The sequence below is a fragment of the Stegodyphus dumicola genome, chromosome X2 (genome assembly GCF_044657685.1).
Source record: "Stegodyphus dumicola isolate Sdum_Otavi_A_Nest chromosome X2, ASM4465768v1".
Classification (NCBI taxonomy): domain Eukaryota; kingdom Metazoa; phylum Arthropoda; class Arachnida; order Araneae; family Eresidae; genus Stegodyphus; species Stegodyphus dumicola.
This window is the reverse complement of record NC_140781.1, coordinates 54,690,980-54,718,661: the sequence shown is the minus strand read 5'-3', so window position 1 is coordinate 54,718,661 and position 27,682 is coordinate 54,690,980. Positions and strand designations below refer to the sequence as shown.

The 27,682-nt window shown below is 32.0% G+C and overlaps 1 protein-coding gene across 1 annotated transcript in view; it reads right to left on the bottom strand.

The window, feature by feature from the left end:
* Window positions 1-1,890: 1,890 nt before the first annotated feature.
* LOC118198440 (fasciclin-1-like) overlaps window positions 1,891-27,682 on the bottom strand; it is a 233,288-nt gene continuing 207,496 nt past the window's right edge. Inside the window, exons 9-13 of the mRNA XM_085809854.1 lie at window positions 25,709-25,841; window positions 23,524-23,671; window positions 20,105-20,276; window positions 14,089-14,203; window positions 1,891-7,857 (exon numbers count right to left, since the gene is read on the bottom strand). Of these exons, the coding sequence (XP_085665980.1) occupies window positions 7,655-7,857; window positions 14,089-14,203; window positions 20,105-20,276; window positions 23,524-23,671; window positions 25,709-25,841 (771 nt within the window). The 3' untranslated portion in view covers window positions 1,891-7,654. The remainder of the gene's footprint in view (window positions 7,858-14,088; window positions 14,204-20,104; window positions 20,277-23,523; window positions 23,672-25,708; window positions 25,842-27,682) is intronic.

The following is a 27,682-nucleotide window of genomic DNA, read 5'->3' as shown; positions in this document are numbered from 1 at the left end:
TTAATAGTTTTATCTCTTCGCCTTTGGTGGCCTTGAAATTTTGAAAAATTTATCATCCGATTCAGTTCACTAATTGCACCTAGAGAAAAAACAAGTCATTACTTTGATGATTTTTTACTGCGCTTCATCTATACTAGACTTCCAAACCATAATCAGCTTATTTATTATCACGTAAAGTATATACTGTTTGTACTACACTAAAATTAATAACGTATGAGAAGAAAGAGACTTCTCGCTGCCTTTCCACGCGCGTGCTTTTTAGTCAGCTTATGTCTGCCTTTAAGGCCAGAACTTAGTTCTCGCTGATATTTGAAGACGTATTGTAGTTTTTTTCATTCCGCTCACTACATACATAATGTTAAAAGGCCAATCTTCGCGTTACTACTCTCTGCAAAGCATCTAAGTTTAGTTTTTATTTAGTTCAGTTAGTTTATTTCTTATTTTATACGTTTTAGACCATAAGTGCTTGTCTCTGTATCTCGAAGTGCGGGAATGGCTCTACGCTGTGAGAAATAAAGGGTAAATTTAACCCTTCTCATCTTTGTTGTATCTTCTAGCCCCCCTCGCAAGAACATAGTTTTGAATAAGCTTCCCATTCCTACTCAGGACTCCAATAATGTTTCCAAAGGCAACTAGAAGGAACAGTAGTCCTGATAAAGTTATTCTGTACTGACAACGAAAATACGTTATTTTCGATTTTCCTCTCTTCTTTCATTATTTCATAATTTCGTGGAGTGAATTGATCAGTTTGGTGACTTTCCAAATTTTCAAACCTCGATTTTGAAAATTTTCGAAGTTATTAAATAACATTGAATTGCAAGATTTTATTACAGTTTTTTAATTGCTTATCTATAGAATATTAGCAGCTAATGTTTTTACTGTAATGTATTTCTAGATGACTAAATTCATACGCACATGTACTTTTTTCAAAAAAATGTAGAGTTCAAGGTTGGAAGATCTTTCTTGTAAGGAGGAAAATGCGTTCGTGGAGGACTTTACAACGGAAACTTGCTCGTATTCACTTTACATCTTCCGTTTTAAGTTAATATGTATGCCAGCCAGACGGTATAGTGACTGCGATACCAAAGGTCCCAGGTTTCGAGTCTCGGAGAAGGCAGGGATGTAAAATTGTCTGTCCCTTCATAGGAGGTAACGGTGACCGCCTAATGGGTGCCTACATAATAAAATGGCCAACAGTTCTGGCCTTCGTAATGGCCAATGCCGTTATGGGCAAGTTCCCGCCGTTCGAAAAAAAAATTACTATGTATTAGCGACAAAAATATATTTCCTTCGATTATTATCTCTTTGTTCATTATTTTATATTTTCGTTGAGTGAATCTATCAGCTAAGCGAATTTTCAAATCTGCATTTTGAAAATTTTGAGAGTCACAAAATTTTGTTATTTTTTATAGTTTTATTATACTCTGCCTATGTGTAGATATTAGCAGCTATTTTTTCCCTATTATGGATTTCTAGATGATTAGATTCTTATATATATATATTTTTTAATCTAAATTTACATATTAGGAAGGCCTTCTTTATCAATAATTTATAAAATCCTACATTATTCTAATTCGTATAACCTGAAACTCAAGTCATGCGTATAATATAATAAATGGGTTCTGAAAATGTTATTCAAAATATTTTACTGCCATTAATTTAAAAAAAGAGAAAAAATAATCCAAACGCGTTTTCTTCGATATTTAAATTCATAATTAAAAAAATGATACCTGTTTTACAAATTTACTAATCTCAAGTACATTAAAAAAACTGAGCTCTTATTTTTGTAATACATCAATATACAAAAGAAGTACACAGAATAATATACAAAAGTATATTTCTTCCAGTTATGTATCAAACTAAAATTGAAAGAAAGAAACGAACAATTAATTTTCAAATCAATGATTTTACAAGAATCGTTTTATTCTATTTTAGGTACAGTTTTCGTAATGGTGCGAAATTCAAAACACTAATAAATTAATTTTATACATGTTCAGCTGCACATTACTGGAAAGTCGTATACAGACTGGGAAATGTGGAAATCCCATATATGACATTATAATTACTTCATGGACACAAATATGATGAACAGTTTTCAAGTATCAAGATCAACATGGCCCAACTACTCGTTATAAACAAACACATAAGAAAGTGTTTGTCTCAAGTGATATTAAAAGCTTCAAATATTTTTGGAAAGCTACAACAAGTACCTGAAACATATTTCAGCAACTAGGAAATAGTAATGCGTGTCTGAGAAGGCATCTTGGTTTATAACTGTATATGTCTGTAACACAGTAAATACAAGGTGAGCTCTATAATTCTTCAATTACATTCTAACTGCAACGGGTTCAGAGACTTACCTCTTAACATGCATCAGTACAGAAGCAAACAAAGACCACAGATTGTCATAATGTGCAAAGAGGTAAAAGGGGAAACAGTTCTGCTAAACATCCTTCACTTTATTGATCACCATGTGCTATCATATTTGTGTGCATTTAAGCAAACTCACAAATGAGTAAAAACGATTAGCTTTAAGCATATAACCAGCAATATTCAACAGTATAATAAACAGTACTAATTCTGAAATTAAAAGAATGATAATTAGTAAATTTTTATCATAAAACATTTTAAACATAAAATTGTTGTTGACTTTCTAACGTACGACATGCGCAGTAAAATGGCCTTTTTTTTATAAATTACCTAGTATCTGTAAACGCAGTAAAAAGTTTACAAATGCAAATCTATTATAAAAGCTTAAGGATTAAAAGTATAGGAAAGTATGTTTTGTTTAAAATATTTGGAAAAGAATAGCAATTTTTGTACTAAAACCTGCCCTCATATAGTAACATTATATCAACAATTATGAAAGGCTTTTGTTTTTAAAAATTCTTTTGAAATGATGAAATTAAATTCATGAGCTAGAAATTGTCAAAACTTTCGTGTTAAGATTTGTTCACGTGTAACGTATTTAGTATTAGACCAATCTAAGAGAATAGTTGAAGTATGTCCTGAATACGTACGCTGTAGTACGTACCGACAAAATGAGTTTAAATATTTCTTTATTTATTCTTTTTTCTTAGTTCGAAACAAATTTCATTTATAGAGCATTAGAATATATTTAACAATTTCAAAAAGTGTTGTACAATGATTAATGATGCAACTTTGAAGTTACAACTAATCAGTATGTGAAGCAACTGCAACCTTGAGCACATTTGTAATTTACAGAAATGTATAAATATGATAAAGAGCAGGATGTTTAGCTTCCTTTGACCCCAGACATCTCATTCATATCTTTAATGCATGTTAGGTTGAACCAATTATTAAAAAAAATCTGTAATTTTAATTGCGATTCGAAGACACCGTTATTACACGGAATTTATGCTTCTACAATAGGATGACAAGGTTTTAAGACTAGAGCATTAATAATCAAATTTAGGATGCTTAGGTTACAGGCCCGGCCGAAATATTTAGAAAAGATCAAGTATAATGCATTTCTGTATTAGAATGGCGAATAAACCTTTATTATTCGTTTTTAAAGTTTAATAACACAAGAAAGATTTTGAGTACACTAAATTTGCTTCGGATATATTTGTGTTAAAAATGCAATATATTTTCGTAAAGGTACTTGCTATTCAAGGATTTTAAATCAAGCTTTAGAAAAGTAAGCAGTATTTTTAATATCAAGGACAAAAGTTTTTATGCAGTTTTCTACAGACTTCCCCCGATTATTCGACACGTTAGAAACGAAAGTATTCTGGAAAACAGGAAATAATTTAAATCAGTCCTAGTAGGTCTTTTTTGTTTGTAAATGGATTTTTGGTTGCTAAAAACGCAAACATCTGAAAGTGTGATAATCTTAAATAACATACCTCATAAGTGCAAAAGCACCGTAAACTAAATTGTCTGTATTAATATTCACAAATTATAAAGTAAAGGGCGAAATAAGCATTACATGCACAATATATGTGTTTTTAATATAAATATAAAATATCGCAAAAATGAAGCATCGAAAAGCGGGAAATGCCTGTAGTATGCCTTGATTCCGAAATATCAGAGACCTCAGGCCGGACCTTTCACTCTTTGGATAAAAACACACGTACGTTTAATAAGTACAATTGGAAAGGCAAACTTACAGTAGATCTAGACGTGTTATAAAAAAATACAAAGTACAAGAAACAACGTTTAATTTCTTCATGAATTTCTTATTCACATGTTAAAAAACATGTTTTAAGCATTTCAGTCTATAGCTTTGAATACAGAGCAATACGGATTTTATCAGACGCCAAAATTTGTTACAACATAGTCTCTTATACTTTAACAGTAACACTGTAGCAATAAAATAGAAGATAATATCAAATATACACAACACATATTTCACTGTACAGATCTGCTACTAGATAAAGACAAACATGATTTTGTAAACGAAGAATATTTGAACAATAGATTTTTATGACAACAACTGTTTGAAAGAAAAAAATGTTACATCAATCCTAATCAAAATATTTCTCATTTTGATAACAATGTTAATGAAGCTCAGAATATAATGAGTAATTTTTCATCCATTGAACTGAAGTTTGAGAAACCAGAGATTTAAAGGGGTAACTATGTTGAAAATATGTACTATTCGACAACAATTTTTATTAAAAATTCATTAATTAAAGTTTGAGATATAGAACTGACACCATGAATTCCACAAATTCTCTTTACCTTGATTTACTCTTTCTTGGAACTAATATTTGCAGCAGCATATTATGAAATGAAATTGTAAGATTAAAATATGTTAAAAAATAACAGCACAGTAACGAAAAACCGAAAATTAAAGTTTACATTTTTTCCCTTTTAACAGTATTTTTGATTATATACAAACATGTAAGTTGTTTATGATTACACAGATTTAAGCACGCTCAACCATTCAAATAATAATTTATATTCACAAGTAAGATATACATTTGTATATCTGATAGGTGAGCAAGGAATAATCAGCCTTTACTCTTCATTATGAAATTTAGTCTGCATTGAATTACAGAATACAAACAGGGAAGCATTTCACAGCAGCGATGGATTTAGATGTGACTTCATTGGTCAAATAATATAAATATGGAAAGTGGAACAAATATGGATTTGTGTTACAGCTATTGAAGTAGGTTAACCATGCCCCACTTTAGTAATCTCTATAAGCTATGAAAGTATGCTATGCATTATAAGCTATGCAATATACCATATAAAATACAAAATATTCTATGAACTAAAACCTATTATTTTTACTATTATTTAGCTTATATAAGAATACAGCATATAGATGTATATGCCTTATTTTTGTCCGCAAAATATAAAAGTTGTGCAACTAAAAACAGAAAATATGGTATAGAAAGAGAATGAGTATTTTGTTTATACATTTGGGCAACACATTTTGGCAGTTTACTATTTAATAAGATTTTGGCAATTTACTTTAAAACCAATATTTTGTCTCTGCTGAAAATAATAGCAGATAATATTATTGCGAAGAAAACTATTACTTTTTTTCTGAATGCAAAAGGTAAAAACAAATCCATCGCTGTTCTGAGTATTATCATTAATATATAGCAATAATTCATTAAAGTCTTCTAAAGTTAGAAACACCTAAAAGTTACACTGAAAATGTCATATTGAAGCTTCTTAGGATAAAACGAGACGTTATAAAAATTACAAACAGTACTTATTTGTAAGTGAAACATGTTTACATGCATTAAAATTTCGTATGATACAAAAAATATTATAATTATGCACTGAGATTTGTTTCAATAATTTGTGAACTGGAAGAGGCATTCAACTTTGAGGTTTTGCATAGCAACGTGCTAAAAGCAGTTTCTGTGCAAAGATATTTCTTCTGCTGCAACAAAAGGGTTTATGAATCAAAAGGTATTGGTGGAACTGAAGTCCAATAAAATTATATTACATCAGAGATCTGGCTGATATTCTATAACAGAGATTACTGATTTCGGCTTATATGAAAGTAAGCCTGTATCAAAAAGAAAAGTACCTTTTTCAGTCAAGGAACTAAGACTCAGATAATAATTACAATAACTGTAATATATATTATTCTCTTTTTCTTTCCAGCTATTAAAATATATCTGCACTGTGTAATAACTGGAAAATTTATTATTAGCAAAAGATGATATAAAACTATTACATTAATTAATTTTGTATTTTCCTGAATTAGTGATATGAACCATCGTAATTTAACGTTCAGAAATTTCCATATACTATAATTACTTCTTCTACAACATTAAGAAAATGTTTAAAAATACATTTCAGGCATAAATCGTAAGGCAAACTAAATGAAAAAAATGTAGTTTATAATATTTGCAAAAAGGTCTTAGCTTATACTAAGGAAACCAAATAAGATATTATTAAAGTATAAGATATATACTTATCTTTTATTTAGTACACTATGAAGGGAAAAATTAATAAAAATAACTTCCTCATACAAAAGACATGTATGGAAATATCTCCGCGCTAGAAACAAATTTATTTCTAGTTCTATAGAAACTTAAATAAAATAATTTTTCAGGTTGAACTAAAGTTTGCAATAAAAAATCTATCTACAGTTTTTATGATTTTGTTTCATTATGGATATGTTACAAACTAACACGAAATGCCCCTAACTAATTTAACCCTGAATAATAATTAGCTGAAACTGGTATCTGGGGCTCTATAACATACGAATATATGTATATGTATATACACATATATATGTATGTATATATGTATGTATTTATGTACATACACCCGAGTGCGACGTCACTGATGGAATGAAATGACCTATGAATACACAGAACACTTCAGAAATTTATATATGCAAAGAAATATAGTATTCGATATTGAGCTTATAATTACGTTCGAATATTCCAATATGAAACAAACTGAATGTATTCATTATGTACAAAAAAACGGTAGAGATTATTAAATTGGAAATTGGATTGTTAGTATTAGTTCAGTGTAACATTAGAGATCCACGACTTATATCTTGTTTCAGTCAAGGACTTAGATTTCTCTCTCGTACAGCATATCACACTCCTTCTTTGAAAGGTCAGCATTTTGTTCCTAGAATTCACTACTTTTTAAACAAAGCTTCTTTTCTGATGTCATTTCTTCGGAAAGCTCACTTTTCTAAAATAAAATGTATGGCAATGTTTTAAGAAACTTTTTCAATCTCCATCTGAGGGTGGGGAAAGGAGAAGCCTCTTCTAGCTACCAAAATACAAGAACTAGCTGGCACACAAATTTGCTTCAGTACATGCTGCAGACCTTCTATTATGTGTTAAGATCCATAATTATCCAAAATTCTATTCAATATTCTTGTGAAAACAGTGCCATTGAAAAGAAAAACATACTTTGTAGTTTATTTTTTTGGAAGAAAATTTTGTTAATTCCTAAAATTGCATTCTCCTCATTCAACTTTAATGAACTTAACTCCGTGTGCTTAATAAAATCATGTCTAATAACAGATTAAAAAATTGATCACTAGAAAAGTTACCATTTGTAGCGTAAAAGTTATGTATCAACAGAAGAAATAAAAGGCTTGCAACTTCTAAAACATGAAACAATAATCTTGTATTATTTTTTCATTCCCATGTTTTCTTTGGATTTCTTTATTTACTTCGAGTTTTCGAAATTAAGGAATGTCTGTAATCAGAACAAAAAGAAAGGATAAGGCTAAGGAAAAAAGACGAGGAAACCAACATATTGATCCAGATTTGGTGAGATCTCTCCGTTTCATCATAACACGATCAATTACGTGAATGATACCATTCGTGGCTTGGACATCAGGACGGACAATATTGGCAGGCCGACCTTCCCATTCAACTCTCAAAGGACCTGAAATATAATTAATAATGTCTGTAAGTGCATGCAATTTTTGATATATGACAATCAAGGGAAAATTTCGCTTACAGTGCTTATTACGATACATATATTAAAATTATAAAATAAAGTTTTTTAGACAAAAGAAATATTTTTAGTACCCGTAAAGGGAAAGTAAAAGAAGACGAAATTTAACTAAAGCATTTTAAGGAATTATTTAGTTCAAGTTTAATTCAGTATTATAACTCAAGTTTAAATTACCATTTGAACGGCGAATCAACCCTTCAGACATTATTACATATGTTACAAAATAAAATACATTCCGGGCCGGAAACCGACTGAATCACTGAAGTCATGTGCGCTTATGTAAAATAGGAATGCAAAGTCCACAGGACAGGGTACGGTACCAAAACTACCTGTAGAGGTAACGCTGTTGAGGAAAGCCTTGTCAAACTGAACTACAGAGAACACCCAATTATGAGTACTTTTATTATATTAGTTTAAACTGGGACATTCTCCAGGACTTGTGGCACAGAGCGTTATCGTCACATTTAAAACCGGTACGGCTAATGAACGCACTATATGTTGGTGGCGATATGTCACAGTGGTGATAAAATCCTTGAAAATGAGAATCATAGCCAGCAACCCATACTAGGTTCAGATAGACGTCTAAAGAATACCGTCATAGCTAATTCAGAGCAAATTTTGTTTGTTTTACTGTAGAGAAATTTGTTATGCATTAAACTACACATTTTTGGTGCCTCTGTGCTATCGGTATCGTGAAAAGGGCGGACAACTGAGTATGGAATGAGCTGAACTCAATCAAGAAGGCATACCGTCTGGAAATTTGTAATTCACTTTGTCTGAAAATTAAATGGGAAAGTATTTGCATTAGATTGCCGCATGATGAAAATAGGGTAGAGATCGTAAACAATCGTACACCATCAGCAAATGAATGAATTGTGAATGATGACCAAACTTGATTTAAAAAAATTAAATTAAAAAACTAAGAAACAAATAAAATAAAAATTTAAAAAAATCCTTCTTGTCTTTTTAAAAGATGCTGCCCTTTTTTATTGTGCTTCACTGTTGAAATGATTCAGCGAATTTTCCTCTGTCAGGGTTGAATTATTGGAGATCGTTATAGTACTAAACGGCATGAATACAATATCAATTCATCCTAAAACAATCAAAAGTGATGATGTCCGCTCACATATCGCATAAAAGAATGAACAAACTCTTAGACATTTGCAGTGTGAAATAATCCATTTTCACCAGACATACAGTCATGACCTCATCTCCCATTAACTATCATTTCTTTCGCACTCTTGACTCTTGAGTCACAAAAGTATTCCCTGATGGTCAAGAAGTCCAGCATATACGTGACAACAACTTCTCGTCACAGGCACGTGATTTCTTTCAACCAGATATTGTGGATTTCATTTTATTAAGCACTTGATGATGATATACACTTGTCGAATATTTCAATTTCACAAACTAAATATTAAAATGATAGGCGATTACTTTTATTAAATTTTCTTAATCAGAATTTATTATAATCGAAGTTACGGCAAAAGTTAAATGCTAACAATGAGACCTTTAATTAAGATAAAATAACACGCCGAACTAGTATTAATTTAGAAGTCAAGCAGCAAAAATCAGCATTATATTTGCAAATTTTAACAGGACTAGTTTCGATGGTTTTACCGAACAATTAGCCTCAGCTGCCAAAGCGCGAGTAAACGAAATAAGATATAGTAATTAGATAAGATAAGAATGGCTGGACAGGAGTTAAGCTACTAGCGCCATCTATTGATGAAACCAGAACTAAAACATAATTTTCTTAAAGGCAAAGATGGATTGGAATTAGGGTTGTTAACTAGAACTGAAGGATTTTTTTTGAATGTGAAACGCCTCTAGAAAATCTAATTCACCAATGGAAGATGCTTTTTGAATAATTTTGGCTGCAGAAAAATTGAAAGTGTGATTTTCGGGCCATCAATGCTGGGCAACAAATTACTTCTGTATTTCTTTTTTTCTAACATATGCCTCATGTACCTTAACGCGAAATTTTAAGGCTATCTTAGTTTGACCAATGTAAATAAAACCACATTGGAAAGGCATCCTGTAAATACCCCAGGAATTCATATTCGGAATGTGGTCTTTGTGTATGGAACTCGGAATTTTATTGATAAGAGAATAAAAGACTCATTGCAAATATAAGGCTGATTTTTGTTGTTTGACTTCTAAAAATTAATGAGACCTTTATTATTTCAAAGGTAGGTCTTCGAAAGTATTCTTTCTGTGGCATGATCAGATTATTATATAAGTGAAACACCACTCGTTATAATACTTTAAAAACAAAAATTATAGGAACTAAATGTAATATTTTTGTGTACTAACAATTTTTAAAACAGCGCCGTTTTCCATAGCCAAATAGATTAAAAAACTGTAATGCGACATTAATGTAATTAGTGAAGATAAATATTTTCGGTAAAATACATAAAACAAATTAGCCATGTTTTCACAAAATTTTAAATTATAGCAGAATGAAAAATTTCTATATGTAAAATTTTAAAACACGTGAAAATCAGTTGGTTCTCAGTAGTTTATATTTTAAAGCACATTTAATCTAGTTCTTTCTAGGTTTTTACCACATTATATTGCAAACTTTTGCTTAAAAGTACATAGTTGTATTTATTTATAAAATTACCTTTTCTTCATTTTTCGTAAAATCTCATTATTTTTGTCCTCAGAATTTGTTTTTACATAAAATCAAATAATTCTTTTTATCTTCTCCGTTTTCTTTCCTTTTTAGATAATTTTTTTACAGTTACGTACTTAAACCCAAATTTATTGCTTTCTAAGCAGCAAATGTTTTATTTAACTTACCGAGGTCCAATGAACGTGCGATCTTCCTTTCGACTGTTATGATAAAATACTTCTTCACTGACAGAAAATCATAAATAATTTTGCTTTCTCGTAAATAATTCCTTCTTTGAAATGCTACTTTAATTTGGTGCTACACACATGTCTAGGGAAGTTTCCATTTAACACTAGCAATACGGCATTTTTGGTTTGCCTCCAAGTGCGGTCATTTTAATCGAAACTTAGTTAATGGAATATATTAAAGCAATATTTGAAGTTTTTAACATAAAATATTCTATAATTTAGTTTATTAAATTAAATTTTGTTACAGGGTTAAATGTATTTAAAACATTTAATTTATATTTTATTTTGTAGAGCTGCATCACAGCAATTTCTCTTTTACAATACAACTCATTGATATCAATCTTACAATGCACAAAATTTTCTCAGTCTAGGTATGCTAGAATAAAATATTGTTTCTTATTTTTTTAAAAATAAAATCCAGTGTGTGTGATGTATATTAAAGGTGAAACAAATTATTCACAGTACTTGTCATTGCAATTTACACAGATAATTAATTTAGTAATTCTTCCTATGCAAGGCTTTCATATAAATTTACTGCACTTTGCAAAAACATTTATAGATTTAATTTTCTTACGTTAGCTTATTTGACATCCTTTATGTTTATTTGCAGAAAGAATATCTTTAGCTTCTCAAAACAGTAAGTAGGTTCTTCTTTGAGGAAATATAATTTTCTCATGCCTGTTCCGCCGCGACTAAAATAAAATCATGATATCTGATGTGCGTTGCCAGCAGTTTCCTTATACACGATTACTACATTTATCATCGATAAATCAAGCATATTGAAAAACACATGTGCTAGACAATGTAATGTTGAAAATTTAACAGAATAGTTCCAGGACATTTGATCTCAAATTTATATTTCATATTTGGTTGAATTTTAAAACTAAAAATCTCGAGTGTTTTTCCCCTCATATGATGCAAGACCCAGAGTTGGGTAAAGTGAACTCGCAAGAAGAATATTTTTGTTTATTTTCTCTGATATGACGTGACAAATATATTATCACTTTTGAGGAACTTTACTAGAATATAATTCGCCTTTCGCATTCTTCAACAAAAGAGGACAACATTTTTTACCTGACTAGCTATACCAACATAGTTAGCTCCTTTATTCTTCAAATTGTTTTAATAAAATTCAGATAAAGAAATTGTCTGTAGTAACACTTCTTCTGGTGTTATAAAAGGGCTCAACCCACCAATAAACGGGATGCTCCCCAACAGTTTCTTCAATTGACATACTTCATCTTTTCCGAATGATGGATTTGCTAAGCATTTTGATTTTACATCAGATAAAAGCCAGAATTTATCGGTGTTTTGAAGCATATACTGAATAAAGAGGTATTTTGCCTTTGTAGGTAATAACTGTCCACCAGTTGTAACATTTCTGACTGATTTGTAACACAATAAACAGTTCTCAATAAAGGTATTCCGTACCTATGAAAAAAGAGTAAATAAATCCGTTTGTAATCTTTATGATCCAGTTGACTTCAAGTCAAAGCTCACATACTTTATAGCTTCCAAGAATCTGTCCTTGGGTATTGTTTTACTGATTAAATCCGGGCCCCAAGATTTGTGCTTTACACTCAAAACAGACAATTCTTTGACAGCCAAATCGTCGCTAGCATATAATAGAGCAAATAAAAGCGTGTAGCTCCGCAAATAACAAGCTCTAATTCAGGTTCCCCGACTTTGGATGAACCATGGGTTCTGTGCATTGCTGTACATGACGCAAACTTTTTTTCGCTGAATACACTACTTGTAATTCCATCATTTATGTTTCTCTTAGCCAAAATATTTATTGTTTCAAGAAGTCTCCCAGGTGGAAATATGCTAGAAACTTCCTTTTCCCTCATTGTACCATCATTCACTGCTTCTCAGTCTTTTGGCTGATTTTTTTCATTTTCAAAACACTCAATTTGTCTTCACTTTCTTAATTGGGTACTGCTTGTCCCACGTCGTTTTCGTCCCTTTGAATCACTTCACTTCCTTCTCCTTGACTAAACTCTTCTTCAAGGCTAGATTCTTGACCTCCGCATATTTTATTTGTTTTATTTTTGAAATCGATTCTAAGTTGAAATGATAAAGGAATGCCTTGTTCTTCCTCAGAACCAGATGGTGAAATGTTTTGGCACTTTTTTGAAAGAATAGAACTGCCATTTGAAGATTCGCATTCGCTAGTTGTTGGAATAATCCAATCTTCTTCAGATGAAATAGAAAAAAAAACTTCTGTATTAGATTCTAATGGGAACTAATTTACGAAGCAGAATTGTCATCGGATAATTCTTGCATTACATTAATACATTTACCATTTCTTTTTTTGAGAGATATTTTCTTTCAATGGTTCTACGCCACATTATTAATAGAGGAAAATTTACATATAAAAAAGTGGTCAGAATCCCCGAACACTTGCAAGTGAAATGAATGTGTGAACAGAATAAGGCAAACTTACTAAACAATTCAGATAAATAAGAAAAGTGAACCTCAGTCGGGACATTACCACTTTAGGAAGTCTCACTTCGGTTCCAGCGAGTTGCTATATCTGGCATGAAAACAAAAAAACCCCAAAAAATAGCGTCAAGAGGCTGATATACCATGCCGCATTAACCTATAAGGTACTTTTCCCGCCTTTTTAGCGAGCCTTCGTGGTGTAGTCGTCTGCACGCTCAGCGCGTAATTGAGAGGTCAGCGTTTCGATTACCGGCGAAGGCGTTGCTAATTTTTCATCTCTCTGGCTTCGAAAAAATCCTAATGTCTCTACAGTACCTTCTACTAAAACAGGGAAGAAAAACACCCATAATGACCGCTAGCTATAATTCTGAGAATGCACAGTTATATTAAACAAAAAATCATTTAAAATAGGCCAAATAAATTACTTTATCATCTTGATATATATTTACGAAACATAAAAAAGTGTTAAATATTTTCAAAGAAATTCTAACGTTAAGGAAAATTCATGAAAACCATCTTGTTCGGGAACAATTCTCAATTGAAATTACCTATCCTCAGCATTTTAAGCAATTTTCTACTACTTCCCTAAATATATCTCTACTTGTCTATTCAATATTCATTCAGATTATTACTTTTTGAGTTATAAACTTTTGTTTTTTCAGAGTCAATCAGCAAATAAAATCTATATATATAATAATTTGCATACCAAAATTATTGTAGAAAACAAAGAAACAAAAAAAAAAAAAAAAAATCCTACAAAATATGCATTTTAATGAAAAAAAAAAAAAAAAAAAAAAAAACTCTAAAAATATATTGTAAGAAAGGGGATCAAGGAATAAAATCACTAACCACTTCCATATCCAGGTGAAACTTTGAACATTCCGTGAACCATTTGAATCTTATCTTGGCGTTCTAAATCTTCTTTCGTAAGTTCCATTCCTACAACAAGATGGCGATCCAGAATCTGAAGCAAAAATCGAAGTTAAGAAAACAGGATTCACAATGGTCTACTCAATAAGTGCATTATGAAAAGTAACTGCATTGATATAATTCCCAAATATGAATGAATAAAACAAATTTCTATTAAAATAATAAGGATAAAAACATTATTGTATATTTCTTCACGTAATTATGGCAAAGCAGACAAAAGTTTCTCATTTTTAGGGATATGCTATTTTAAAGACTTCTTAACGAAACCTGGCTCACAGTTATGTTGGCCATTACGGGAATGATAGAAATTCGCAGTCAAGCAATACTTATACGAGTACTTATACGTATAAATATAACTCACGATAAAACAACACGTATTGAATCGTTCTATTTGCTGAAGCTGCCATTCATCAATGGCCAAGACCTACAAACACTGATTATTTATCTCGACTTCAGTTCTTGAGGAATATTTTTTTTTTTTTTTCATTTTCTCTTTAAAGTGCATATCAACCAGTTTCCCAAGACCTCGACAAATGCATCGCTTAAAGGCAGATTTATTTCGAGATAAAAAAATAAACTAAATTTCTTAAATTGTACTTCAGAGCCATTTTATGAAGCTGAAAATTCATTATTATTAAACGAAATCCTAATAATAAGGTGCTAAGAATAAATGATTTTCCCTAAAAACATTTATCGTTTCTTTTGTTACATACTTATAGATATTTATCAAAGCAAGAGTGCTGGTACTATCATCTAAGCCAAGATTCTCTTTAATATCTATGGTAGAAACGTTTTTCGATATTCCAATACTGGAAAATTTATATTATTATATATCATTTTATAAAAATAAATTCTTTTAAATGGATGATGACTCTGAGGTTTTACAATTCCTGAAAAACAAGGGTAAAGAAGGTAATACAAATATACCCATAATCGTGCAGAAACTTTATAAAATCGAAACAAGACTTAAATACATAGCGTTTAGATAAAACTAGAAGTAAAGTAATTTCACAGCATGCAATGCACTTGCTACAAATGAACATGCAAATTGTAGCTTAGCTTACTTAATTACGGCAAAGCCTCGAGGGCTATCTGCCTAAGGGAAGGGATGCCTTCGTGGAGGACTTTCTAAGGGAAACTGGCTCGTATACACGTTACACATGGGGAAAACCACGAAAAAACCCATTCATGCAAATTGTAGAATGCGAACATACGAATTGTAAAACTGTAGAATATGTGAAGCATCCAAAAAACAAATAAATTGGAGTAATGTAAAATTAAGTTGCAGTATTATAATTTCGAAGTTCATGCACAGTCTTCCTCAGTTTCAAATATTAAAAGTACATTCACTATATGCGTGTCATATCCTCAGATGAAGAATTCCATATTCAGATTTGAAATCTGCAACTGAAGCAGAAGGTTTAGTTTTATCTTGAAAACTATAGCAGTGTTCTTTTATTTGTAAGGAGTAATATCATTACCCGATTTCGCGAAGTAAGTGGTTAAGACGTCTAAACTGCCAAGTACCTAATAGCTATTATAAGGTATTTCTCCCGCCTTCTTAGCGAGCCTTCATGGTGTAGTGGTCCGCACGCTCAGCGCGTAATTGAGAAGTCCGTGGTTCGATTCCCGGCGAAGGCGTTGCAACCCGCTCTCAAAGGTGGTGGATGATAACTCGTTACCAAGTGAGAAAATTTCATCTACATGGTCTCCTGGTTTTCCGCAGTAATCTTAAAGCTGTGAAGAATGTAACGTATTATCACAGTCAGCTGTGCGCGATCTTGTACCGTAAGTGGTTAGCAAGCTCAGCTAGCAAGTAGAAGTTCCATTACTCGAATTTCCGTAAATGCACAGGTGATTTTTTACGTTTTAAGCTTCAAATACTAATCTGTTTATGCCAGTTCTTTTTGCTAGCAGTTATGCGAGTCAGTATAAAGAGCAGTAATGTTGAAATTAATATGGTCAGCGTACATAAACTGAAATACCTATTATTGCTACCAGTTTTGCAATGTAGTTTTTAATGACAGGAAATGTGAGCCAGGGTAAAGAGCGATAATGCTAATATTAATAAGGTCAGCGTGCATAAGCTGAAATTACTTATCCGTTTCGCAATACTGATAGAAGTCATTCATCGTACAGATGCTACATAAGAAAACGATGCTTTGTAGAGGATGGTTTTGAGCACCTGCGGTTGTCTCGACTTAGGAGTCCGTTATAAAATAGACTAAGAAACTAAGAAACTGCATGTTTGTACCAATATCTATCAAATATATCGAACGTAAGATACCAGAGGAAAACATTTAGTGAATTCTGTTCGTAACGGAGAAACAGTTCAGCGAATTCGAAAGAAATTTATCCATCAAGCTGGTGGGAGGTTATAAATCCTACTTACAACAAAGTTAAATACGTACATAGATTATTCAATAAAACTTTGGTTTATATAATACGCTTAAGATACAGCTGCATGCATTAGCAAGTTAAATCCCAAAAGGCCATAAAGAAACTTCGTTGCCAAAATACAGCACGTTTTTCGTCAAAATGTATGCCAAAAGTACATTTCTAGACTGAACATGCCTTTTGGATGACGCAAAATTACACTCAACTAAAAAAATAAACAGACATACATTTCTCATCTGAGAATCCAAACACTCTGATCGAACATGAACCTAGTTAAATGCAGCGTTGGCTTGAGATAAGGTTTCGCAAAAGCCATAAGTAGTTAGCCTAACACATGGAAACATGCTGCAAGAATACTCTGTACCTTAATTTCACGATGCAACCATTGTACAAAACATCATCTTCTCGTTGCTAACGAAATTCTTACATTCTTGGATGGTCATTTAACTAAACGATGGATCAGAAGATGATCACCTGTTATTGAGATGTACTGACCTAACTCGACCCGAACTTTTTTTCATCATAACTTTGTTATAGACCATGTGTACTTTACAACGGAGCGCAAGACAGAAGTGTTTTTTGAATAAATATGTCGCACATGTGCAACCTGACTGGGCGGTCACTCGTTCAATAAAAATTTGCCTAACATGTCATGACTTTGAATTTCGATGAGGTGGATGCTGCAGAGAATAAGAGTGGAAAAAGAGTGGAGTCGTTTGAGTGCCGATACGATGATGTCTTTGAACGATAGTTCCTGGGCTAATACTTCATACATGCAAACATGAAACAAATGAAACAAAAGGATGACAGAAGAGTAAACTACCACACTAGTAACAGAGCGAATCAAGTCGTGAAATCAAACTATGTACAAAACGAGTATGCTGATGAAAAATTCAAAATATACAATTTTCCACATAGTACTAAATTCTCAAACACTAAAATTACTGTACAAATAATAACACGAAAGTAAGGTAAAACAAGGTAAAGCAAAAACCTGTTTATTTAAACAAATTAAATGTATTAATGATTACAAATTCTAAACCAAACCATAGAAAAAGAATAGAAACAGTCGAAAGTATGTAATATAAACTACCAATTATGCGCAGCGAATGGTCTAATACAGGGTTTCTCAACCGGTGGTACGCAAAGAAGCAAAGTATTTTTAACTATTAAATTCAAAAATTAAAACTCCAACATCCTGATTTAGTTTTTTCCTCTAACACTCGTAAATTTATGCAATCTGAGCTTTGTTCAAGAGCGGTGGTGGTAGTAGTACTTTGTAGTGGTGGTACTAAAGGTTTCAAATTTTTGTTTAGATGGTACGCGTTAGTCAAAAGGTTGAGAACCGCTGGTCTAATACATTTATCATCTTCCACTACTACATAATTGACTACTGATAAGAAATTTACGGTACAGTTGTTAATTGCCTTAGCAAAGAACATTTCGTTAGTGTTTCTGAGGTGCTTGCTAACCAAGGGACATTTAATAGTCCGTATGCAGCAAAGAATTTCAAATGAAAATGCAAACATTAGTGATATTCTGAAACACTTCATTTTGGATAGCTTGCAGTTTGTTTGTATCTACCGGGGTAGCCGATGCTCAAGTTGGGGAAGCATAACATAGACTAGGCCAAGTCTTTTTGATAGAATCTGTACTGCATAAATATTAAGACACTACTCGGAGATTAAGGTATAATGCTGACTGAACATTTATCACACAGCCAATGAATTCCATGTTGGAGTGACCAACGACCGGCTAAGCGATAAAATCGCCGATTGCGGGTAGTTCATCCTGGGTTCGATTCCAGGTGAACCGGGTGAATAGGCTGGCTAAATGGGAAGTTTTGCCGTCTTTCCCATGTGTTAAGTGGATACGAGCCAGTTTCCCTTTGAAAATTCTCCACAAAGGCATTCCTTCTTCTAGGCAGATGGCCCTTGCCTACTTTCCTTAAACCAAACCACATTGCAGTGCATTAAATATACAAAAGTCTTCTCTGAAATTTGCGTACGGAATCAATGTTTAATTATGGTTAGAGGTAATACTATACTACTTTTTATTTCATGTCTAAGAAGAGCATCCTATATATATCTACATGAGAATTAAAAGTGTAATTCCGAGTACTTTTTGAGAGCATTACGATGTTTTAATAACAAATGAATTATTAATTATTTTTAATGAAAACTGAATTAATAGAGACTTACTAAAGAAGGTAACTTTTTTTAAATCACAAAGAGAAATAATTCTAAAATCAGTATTAAGAAATTAGCGTATTAAATAATTCAATGGAAAGCATGTTAAACTGGTGAGGGGAAGGCAAGCAACTACCAATCACACGCTCTTTCTAGTGCGCTGTTGGTATAGTACTTAACTACTTATTTTTGTGTTCTCATTTATTCTTGGATAGAACATGTGCGATATAAAAAAGGAATCTATAGGCATCAAAACGGAACAGAACTAATTAGTATAAAATAAATGAAGCTTAAAAGTTTGTGCTGTATGAATTATAAAAATGTTTGCAATAGTGAATATTCTAATAAAATTTATGAAAAGTTTTCGTTTCGCACATTTATTAAATTATTAGGCGACGTTGATATGGTATATTATAAAACAAATTATTAATAAATAAGTTAAGTCTGAATATCTTAAGTACCTCACTTCCTCTTGGCTTATGATCAGCTTCATTTGATAACATTCATTAATCATAATTACACGATCTTCATATTATTCTTATCTTAATTTATTATAAAAATCCTCCCTAATTAGGTTCTATAGTTTTTAAAACTGCTTTAGCTGTCCTATGAATAAAAGTATTTGAATGTCTGAATGTAGAATTTATATCCGTCTTGCATCCAGCCATTAACTTTTCCACAATCTCTAAAGAACAGGTACAAAACTATGCATGTAAAAAATGTTAAAAAGTGCATTAATATAACTTTCTGATAAAACATTTTGTGATGTTAAACAACCGTTAAAAATAATTTCGTAAGCAAGAAAATCTTAGCCAAAAATGTGCGAAATAAATTAAGCTACTTAAACAAATTATTAACCCAAGTAGCAAAGTAAGCTATTAACCCAAAATTTATGGGCAGTAGAATCGTAAACTTTAAACAGCAATGAAATTTTAAATGACAATTAACGTTAAAATTTCAAGAAGTTTCTCTTATACAAAATTATTGCAAATTATTTGCTAAATAAAAAAAATTAAATGCATATTTATTGCATTTAATTTATTAAGTTACTTATTTTATAATAACTTATATCTCTAGCACACTGACATTTCATTTTAAATAGTATTTGTATTCACCTGAAAAATTTTCGCTAAGATTTAGTAATACACTTTTGAATTTATTGCCAGTTTTATTTCATAAAATTTGCTGTTTTGGAACGTTTAATTCAGATTACATATTAAAACTACACATAGTGAAAAACAAAACACTGCTTTTTAATACACAAAAATTTTTATAAAAAAATGTGTTGTGAGAAAACAGAATGAGCCATTAAAATACATATATAAATTAATACGTATTGTATTGTCAACCTTATGAACGTGGTAGCTGAATTGTCCTAAGTGTAGTTGCTTGTGTTCTGAAGGCATTTCTGACTTGAGAAGTTCCCACGCCTTTTCGTTGGGCACAAAGAACGTATAACTCTTTCCTTTATCGTTCAATTTTTGATTCCACGCATCTTGAGCGCTCAATCGAAAAGTCGTACTGAAAGAAAGGGAAGGATAAAAAAAAAAAAAAAAAAAAAAAAAAAAAAAAAAACTGTATTTTAAACTCATATTCGTGAAACAACGACTATTTGAAAAATTATTATACTATTTTTACTCATAATATTTAAAATTACTACAAAGAGTAATTTTGTTAAGGAGATTGAGTTGGAAGAAGTTAAACCTTATTTATAAATTATTTTTCACAAAATAAGAACCCAGTTTTCTATTTTTATGTTCTTAGCCACATGGAAAAGATTTCAGAGTTTTATTTGCAGGCATCTGTTACAATAAATCGAACTAGTGTTATATATTAAAATCCGAATAATGAAATAGCAAGTTGCATAATGCATAATTTGATGCATAATGTAATAAAGGGCTTAAAACAATCCCCCCGAGAAAAAACTAAAATTGAAACGATTTAGAAATTAAAAAATAAATTTGAATATTGATTTTTAAAATTATCTTAAGTCCCAAGAATCCCATAAGCAGAAATAAAATTAAATGTATTGGGTTAAAAATGTAATAAAATACGGAAGTAACCACACGAAACACTAATCGAAAATAAGTGAATAATGAGTTATATAACTGAAATCTCACTAAATTAAATTCTCAAGATTCCGCTATCGTGTTCAGATGTTTATCAAAGTACATCTCAGGTTTTGATAGCCAGCATTATTTAAAGGGATAATGACATTATAAAATAATGTGCTTTATACACAATAATGAGACACTGCAAGTGTATTTAGTGTATGTAAAGTATTAAATACTCACATAAATATATAGAGTATAATACTCACATACGTATATAACAGTATTTTCAACAAACAGTAAGTAAAGTGGAAGAAAACTGATTTTTATATGCATTATATTTATTTATTTATTTTATATGGGCACATTTTCTTTCTTATATCACTGTGTTAAGATTATATTCTCACTCCTAACTACAACTTAAAATATTTGGGTCGTCTAGATATTTAGTAGTTAAACATAGCTCTTACAAGAAATAGCGTTATATAGTATGAAGTCTATTATATAAAATAAAGTATAGTTTAGAAACATTTGCTAATGGAAAGAATGAATATGTAATTACATTCCTTTCCCTTTGGCCACCCCCCTTTAAGAATTTCTTTTTTTTTTTTTTTTTTTTTTTGCATTTGTGGTTTTAAATTACCACTATATATTTAAATCTTCTTTTAACGCTAGCCTTCTTTAAAGCATACAAGAAGAAGCTGCTGCCATCTATTGCAAAGTTTTTAGATGTACGGGAATTATAAAAGGAGTATAATTACAGAAAGAGTTTTATAATACTTTTTCATTCTGAGTAACTATTTCGAGAAGTACTTTCAGACGTGGGGATTATTATTTAACAGATTTAATGCCCTTCAAATGCACAAATTAATCTTTTATTTTACTTTCTTTGAACAAAGAATTTATTGAACATTTCCAAAAATGCAACTTTCCACTTCTATTTTTAAATATTCTCATAAAACACACTTTTAGAGGTTAGGCAGGGAACCAAATCGTGCTCTGTTTCATGGTCAGGGAATTAACGAGAAGTTAGTTACGAGGTTTCAGTTCTTCAAAGAAAACTGTTGCAGTTACGATTCAGCTAGAAGAACTATCTATACTCGACGCGTATTCTAGAGGTTCAGAGTTCGAGTCCCGGTGATGGCATTCCACGTTTTTTACGTCTCCTGCTTCAAAAAATCCTAATGATTCTACAAGCTTTAATCATAAAACAAAAAGTGACTTTAAGATTATCTCGTTTTTGCTATAAATGGAAGTGTCATTTGTTGTCACAATGGCAGATGACAGATTTAAGGCTTTGAGGCAGATTTAAGGCTTCTGTTAAGCTACATAAAAATAAAAGATATTTAACAAAACAGCGTCTGCCCAAATTCAGCTGTATAGAACTAAGATGCCATACCGGCGATCAAATCAGTACTCTGTTCTAGGAGGTATAAAATGTGCAAAATTTTAAAAGAGGTCCTGCTAAAGGGGAAATATGTTGTGCAAATGGCACATTTTATAGTACTCTGTTACAGAAATTACAAAATTGTAAGTACAAATTCAGTAATGTAGTGTACAGAATGCCAGCTTTGAATCTTACTACTGAAGCATAACACTATAGTTCATAGAATAAAGTATAAACTTAAAATGAGCATTGTGTTAAAAATATATAGAGAGTACAATGAAATACAGATATTATGTGTAAAAGTAATATATAGAAAGAATCTATACAGATAGCAAAAGTTGTAAATGCATGAGAATAAATGTACAAAGAACAAACCGAATAGCTAAATAATATATATAATTATAACAAAGATGGTAAATGTGGAAAGCATAAGGATAATGTGTACAGGTATTATAGGATGTAACAGAAATGCGAAGAATTAACTGCATGATAGTTTAAGAATTTAAATACTACAAAAATAAGGTTACAGTAATATTAAAGGCAGTTACACATAGTTTACAACATACTATAGCGCAATGAAACTAAAAGCACATAAAAGCAAAATAAAGTAAGATATACAGGGTGGTTCAAATGTATCTGGCAAGAATATAGAATCAGGTACAGAAGGCAGAAATAGACAGATTTTTTAACATTTTCTAGACTTATACTAGGACTTTGATATGAATCTTGATGTGATAAGCGATAACAATGGCTACAGATTTTACTATATTATTTCCTTTGGAAATGAGGTTTTCTTTAGAACATGGAATGTAGATATGCTTGCTGAGTATTTCTGGACCGTATCAGAGAACTTACAGCATATGCCTTTAATAGCAAATAAACAAGTGATTTGTTATATGATTTCTTTTACAGGTGCAGATTGATTATACTTTAATAAGAAACATTAAAAATGAATGCACGTAGGGTTTTCATTACAAACAGTCTATGATTAAATTTTCTGATTTAAAAAGAGGTACTCAAAGTCCTTCATATACGAATAGCTAAAATTAATTACATGCTTTAGAATAGAAATTATTTTAAATTTGTTACATATGCAACTTAATTTCAAATCTTTAGGAAGACCTATCAATTTTTATTGTTGAGCTGATATATTTTGCCTCATATCTGTGGAATTCTGTGTTTACCACAGGCGAATTTCTGGTAACAAAAGTCGTGGTTCTCTTTGACGAGCGAAGATGAGTATTTGCAATGTAGCACAGATCTAAAGAAAATTTGCTCGGAAAGAGCTTAAAATAATAGTATAATCGGATTCAGAAATTCCAAGACTCACTATAAATCTGGATCATGTGCCAATTTGTTGAATACTGTAAGATAGGGCATTCCTAACACGCGATCTATGATGTTCAATATACCATTTGTTGCTCCTATATCCCCCATGACAGCTGTGGCATTTGCTCCACCACCTTCTATGGTCAGAGCTGAAAGAAATGCATTTTTATTTTATTATGATGCTATAACACACACACACACACACACACAAAAAAAAAAAAAAGAGAATAAATACTAATATATATATACGCGAAAAAACTTTTCCAGGTTCTTATTTCTAACTGATCTGCAAAACAGTAGGTTTAAACGTATTTTTATAAACTAAATTTATTCGCATTATGTTCCAAATAGTATTTGCGCATTGTGTCGAATTTATGAAAATTCAATGGACAGATTTTTTATGAAATTTGGTATGAATATACATTTACATATAACAGACAAACAGATACACCTTTCAAATGCTATTTTGTGTATGCTGTGATTATTAGCAAAGCTCATAGTTCAGACATGTCCGAAATCCACTTTTGTTACATCGAAATGAAAATAAGTCTAGTATATCCTTTCTCAAAACAAGACAGCATGCTGGACAGGAGGCAGTTTGGGAATCGCTGCGGCAGTCGAGCCTACTCCTAAAGTAAGGCAGTTTTAAACTTCGGTGTGGTCTTTGGAGGGGGATTATGAGATGGAAGTGCCTTCCTAAGAGTTTCCCAGATATGCTCTGTAGAGTTCAGGTCAGGAGATCTGGCTGGTCAGTCCATGCGGCGATTATCCTCACCTTTCAGGCAATCGTCGACCAGCTGAACACTAAGTGGACAAGCGTTATCGTTCATTAAGAAAAACCCAGGAAAAACTGCGCTCCTGAAAATTTGAATATTAGGCTCTAAGCTCTCCTCTCTATACCTCATAGCAGTCAGGAAGCCTTTGTCAAACACATGCAAGGGTGTACGGCCGTCCAACATAATGCCTTCCTTAACCATTACACGAACACCACTGTAATCATTGTTCGAGGGAGATATGTTATCGTGTTCCAGACCCTCTTCAGATGCAGGTACGCCGATAATGAGTGTTTAGGCTGAATCTCGAGTCATCTGTAAAACACACGGTGTTCCATTGAAGTCTGGTCCAAGAAGCATGTTTTCTGCACCATTGTAAACGCGATCTCTTTTATGCTGTAGCGAGCGGGACGCAAACAGCGGGTCATCTCATGAAGCCTTCGGACAACTGTAGATAGTGAAACTCGGGTTCTAGTGGCAGCATACAGCTCACGTGAGAGCTTTGAAACTCTTGTAGTCCCGTGTCGTCTTAGAGGATCTTGGTCAACATTGTCTAGGTCTTTTCGATATGTTCAGTGTGCTCAAAGTGTTTTCACAAATTGCGGAAGTCACTGGGCATAACATTGGGCTGCGTTAAGGCTTTAAAAATAAAAGGAACGCAATGGCAGTTTTTGTGGTAGACGGCATTATTTCTATATAAGACTATCAAATGTAGTGCTTGAACATAACTGTTTTATTTATTTTTAACCTACATTCTGCTGCTGAACGATGATCACATGATTCCAGTTTGTTACTGAAACAAACAAGTATTTTCGACTAGTTTATTGGCAACAATTCTTTCTCTAGAATCTGCTTTTATTGTTCTTAAAAAACTATTTTTTCGGTATATTAAACCGGTGATTACCGACATCTTCGATTTACAGATATGAGGTGATTAATTAATCAGTGACCTTGAAGGATAATCGAAATGGAATAGTTTTCTTTCAGGGCTGAAAACATGGCTGTGATGTGACTGAAATTCTCATTTTTAGACAATACACAGTAATTTCTGATTTCTGAATAGCGTAAAAAGGATATGCCAATATCCAATTTGTGTTTACATTCATGCCAAGTTATTTATTGCGCTAAGTACTTTTTAAGAAGGCATTTTATTGCAAGTATTTTCTTCATCTAATTTCGCCAAACAGGGTATTCTAAAAAAATCACAAATACCTGGCGATATCTGTCTCGGATATATTTAGTGCAAAAATCTCGGATATATTTAGTGCAAAAAGAAGTAATATTTAGGAAATATCTGGATACATTGTTCTACATTTAGGTATGCTCGTTTAAATGTATAGCTAGAATATTAAATTGCGATTGATGTACGGAGAGAATATAAGATAAAGAAAAAAAATGAAAATAAAGATTCACTTTTGTTCCTCTCATCTCCAACGGCTCTGAAGTATAAATTTCGGCGATTATCTGAAGCTAACATGTTGGTGACGTACTCAGTCCACACATCTTCAGTAGTTACAGACCTCATAACCATATGCAATTCCAGCAGCTGAAAAATGCAAAAAAGGAAAAGTTATTAAATAAAATGTAATATTAAGTTACAACAAAATTTTCAGAAAAATATAAACAATTATTAAATAAGTTATTAATTTATAAAAACATCCTTTATAAACGATGTTTTTAATGTATATAGGTCTCCCAAAAATTAACATTTATATCTTTTATACCACAGCAGATTGCTTGAAGCCAAACAATTTTATAAGGGTGCAAAACAAAATTACAAGCAGTAAATAGAAGTATAAAATAAGAGAGTTGGTACCGTGTTAACAGTCTTAATTTAAAAAAATTCAGCACATAATGACGTCAATTTTTAGATTAACATATCGTCCAACTCTTCATTTACATAACGTTCCACTCTTCCACTGGTGCTATCTTCAGTTCTTCATAAGAGATTTGAAAAGTGTGCATGGCTATAGAGCTACTTAATGTTCCCCAAATCTCATTTGCACCAAAGGATCTAGCTCATTAACACAGGCTCCTAGTACGCTCTATTTTCATGAGCCACTTAACTTCACTTGTCTGAAAATAACATGAGAATCAAGTCACGAATTATTTGCAACCAAGAGCTCAAGAACTGCACCTGCCTAGGGTGACTTTACAGGTGACAGTATGAATTTGTTAAGCTCCGTTTCAGTTTTACACGAGAATTTCTTGCGGGACGAAAAGAGGATATTCCACCCTTTTACCGACACTCGGCTCGAAAGTATTTTACATACCCCCATCCAATAAAAACATTGCTCATTTACAAACAGCCATGCCTTCTCCGGGATTCGAAGGTGCCTCAAACGCTAATGGCAGCCGGTTCCTTTACCACTATGCCAAAAGGGCAGCAAGGATTCATCCATTATGCACTGTCATGTGTGAAAGAAATTACAGCACCCTTGCCCATCGGGAAAACTGAATATATTGTTATATAAGTGTTTTATCTAGGTATTCAGGAAATCCTAAGATTCTCCCTTCAAAAACATGTAGGCCTTACATGGTACCATCCCAGTCTACGATGCCTCTGTACCACTTCTATACTAGTTTCCGTCAAGTATTGCACTTATTATTATGTTCTCTTTCGATGAAGATACAACAAGAGTCACCGTGAAGGAGAAACCAGACAGAACAGTATTATAAACAATATACAATCTTATGTTTCTACGTGCAGAGATGATATTCCGGATATATTCTTTTTAAATTGGCTCTTTCGCAAAACAAAAAAACTATGCAAAACATTCAATATGCAGGCTGTTAGTGAAAAGTTTAATTCTTTAACTAATAATCTCGCGTATGTACATTCAATACAACGTTTCTGTAAATACGGTTAGCGAATTTTACATTGCGAGAAGAAAGGTTCTGAATTATAACCTTAGCCTAGTACGATTTCATCAAACTCTGTTTAATAGATACTGTTTGAGCTTAATGATAAAACTTCAAGGAATACTTAAATTCGGTCGAAAATATCTGTTGAAAAATCATAGGAGTTAACATATTTATTTTCAACTATATACATGAATACTGCACGTATAAGTACGCAACTTTCTTCATTAAAGTTTACTAAAATATAACGAAAATTTTTCTGACTGAGCATTCGCTTTGCAAGGACAACGTAAAAAGTTTTGTTATTTTCAAAACGATTCTATTCCACCTCTTAGACTGTTCTCTTTGTATTCCCCCACCTAATTGGAAGTAAATATCGAAAGCTGAACAACCGAGAAAGTGGTTAGTAACTTTGACTGCCGTACTGAAGGACCCATATGTGAATTCTGGAGAAGGCATGGATGATTGTAAACATATAGTGCCTGTGAGGCATGGGGGCGCTTCAAATAAACGGCGAGCCGAAAG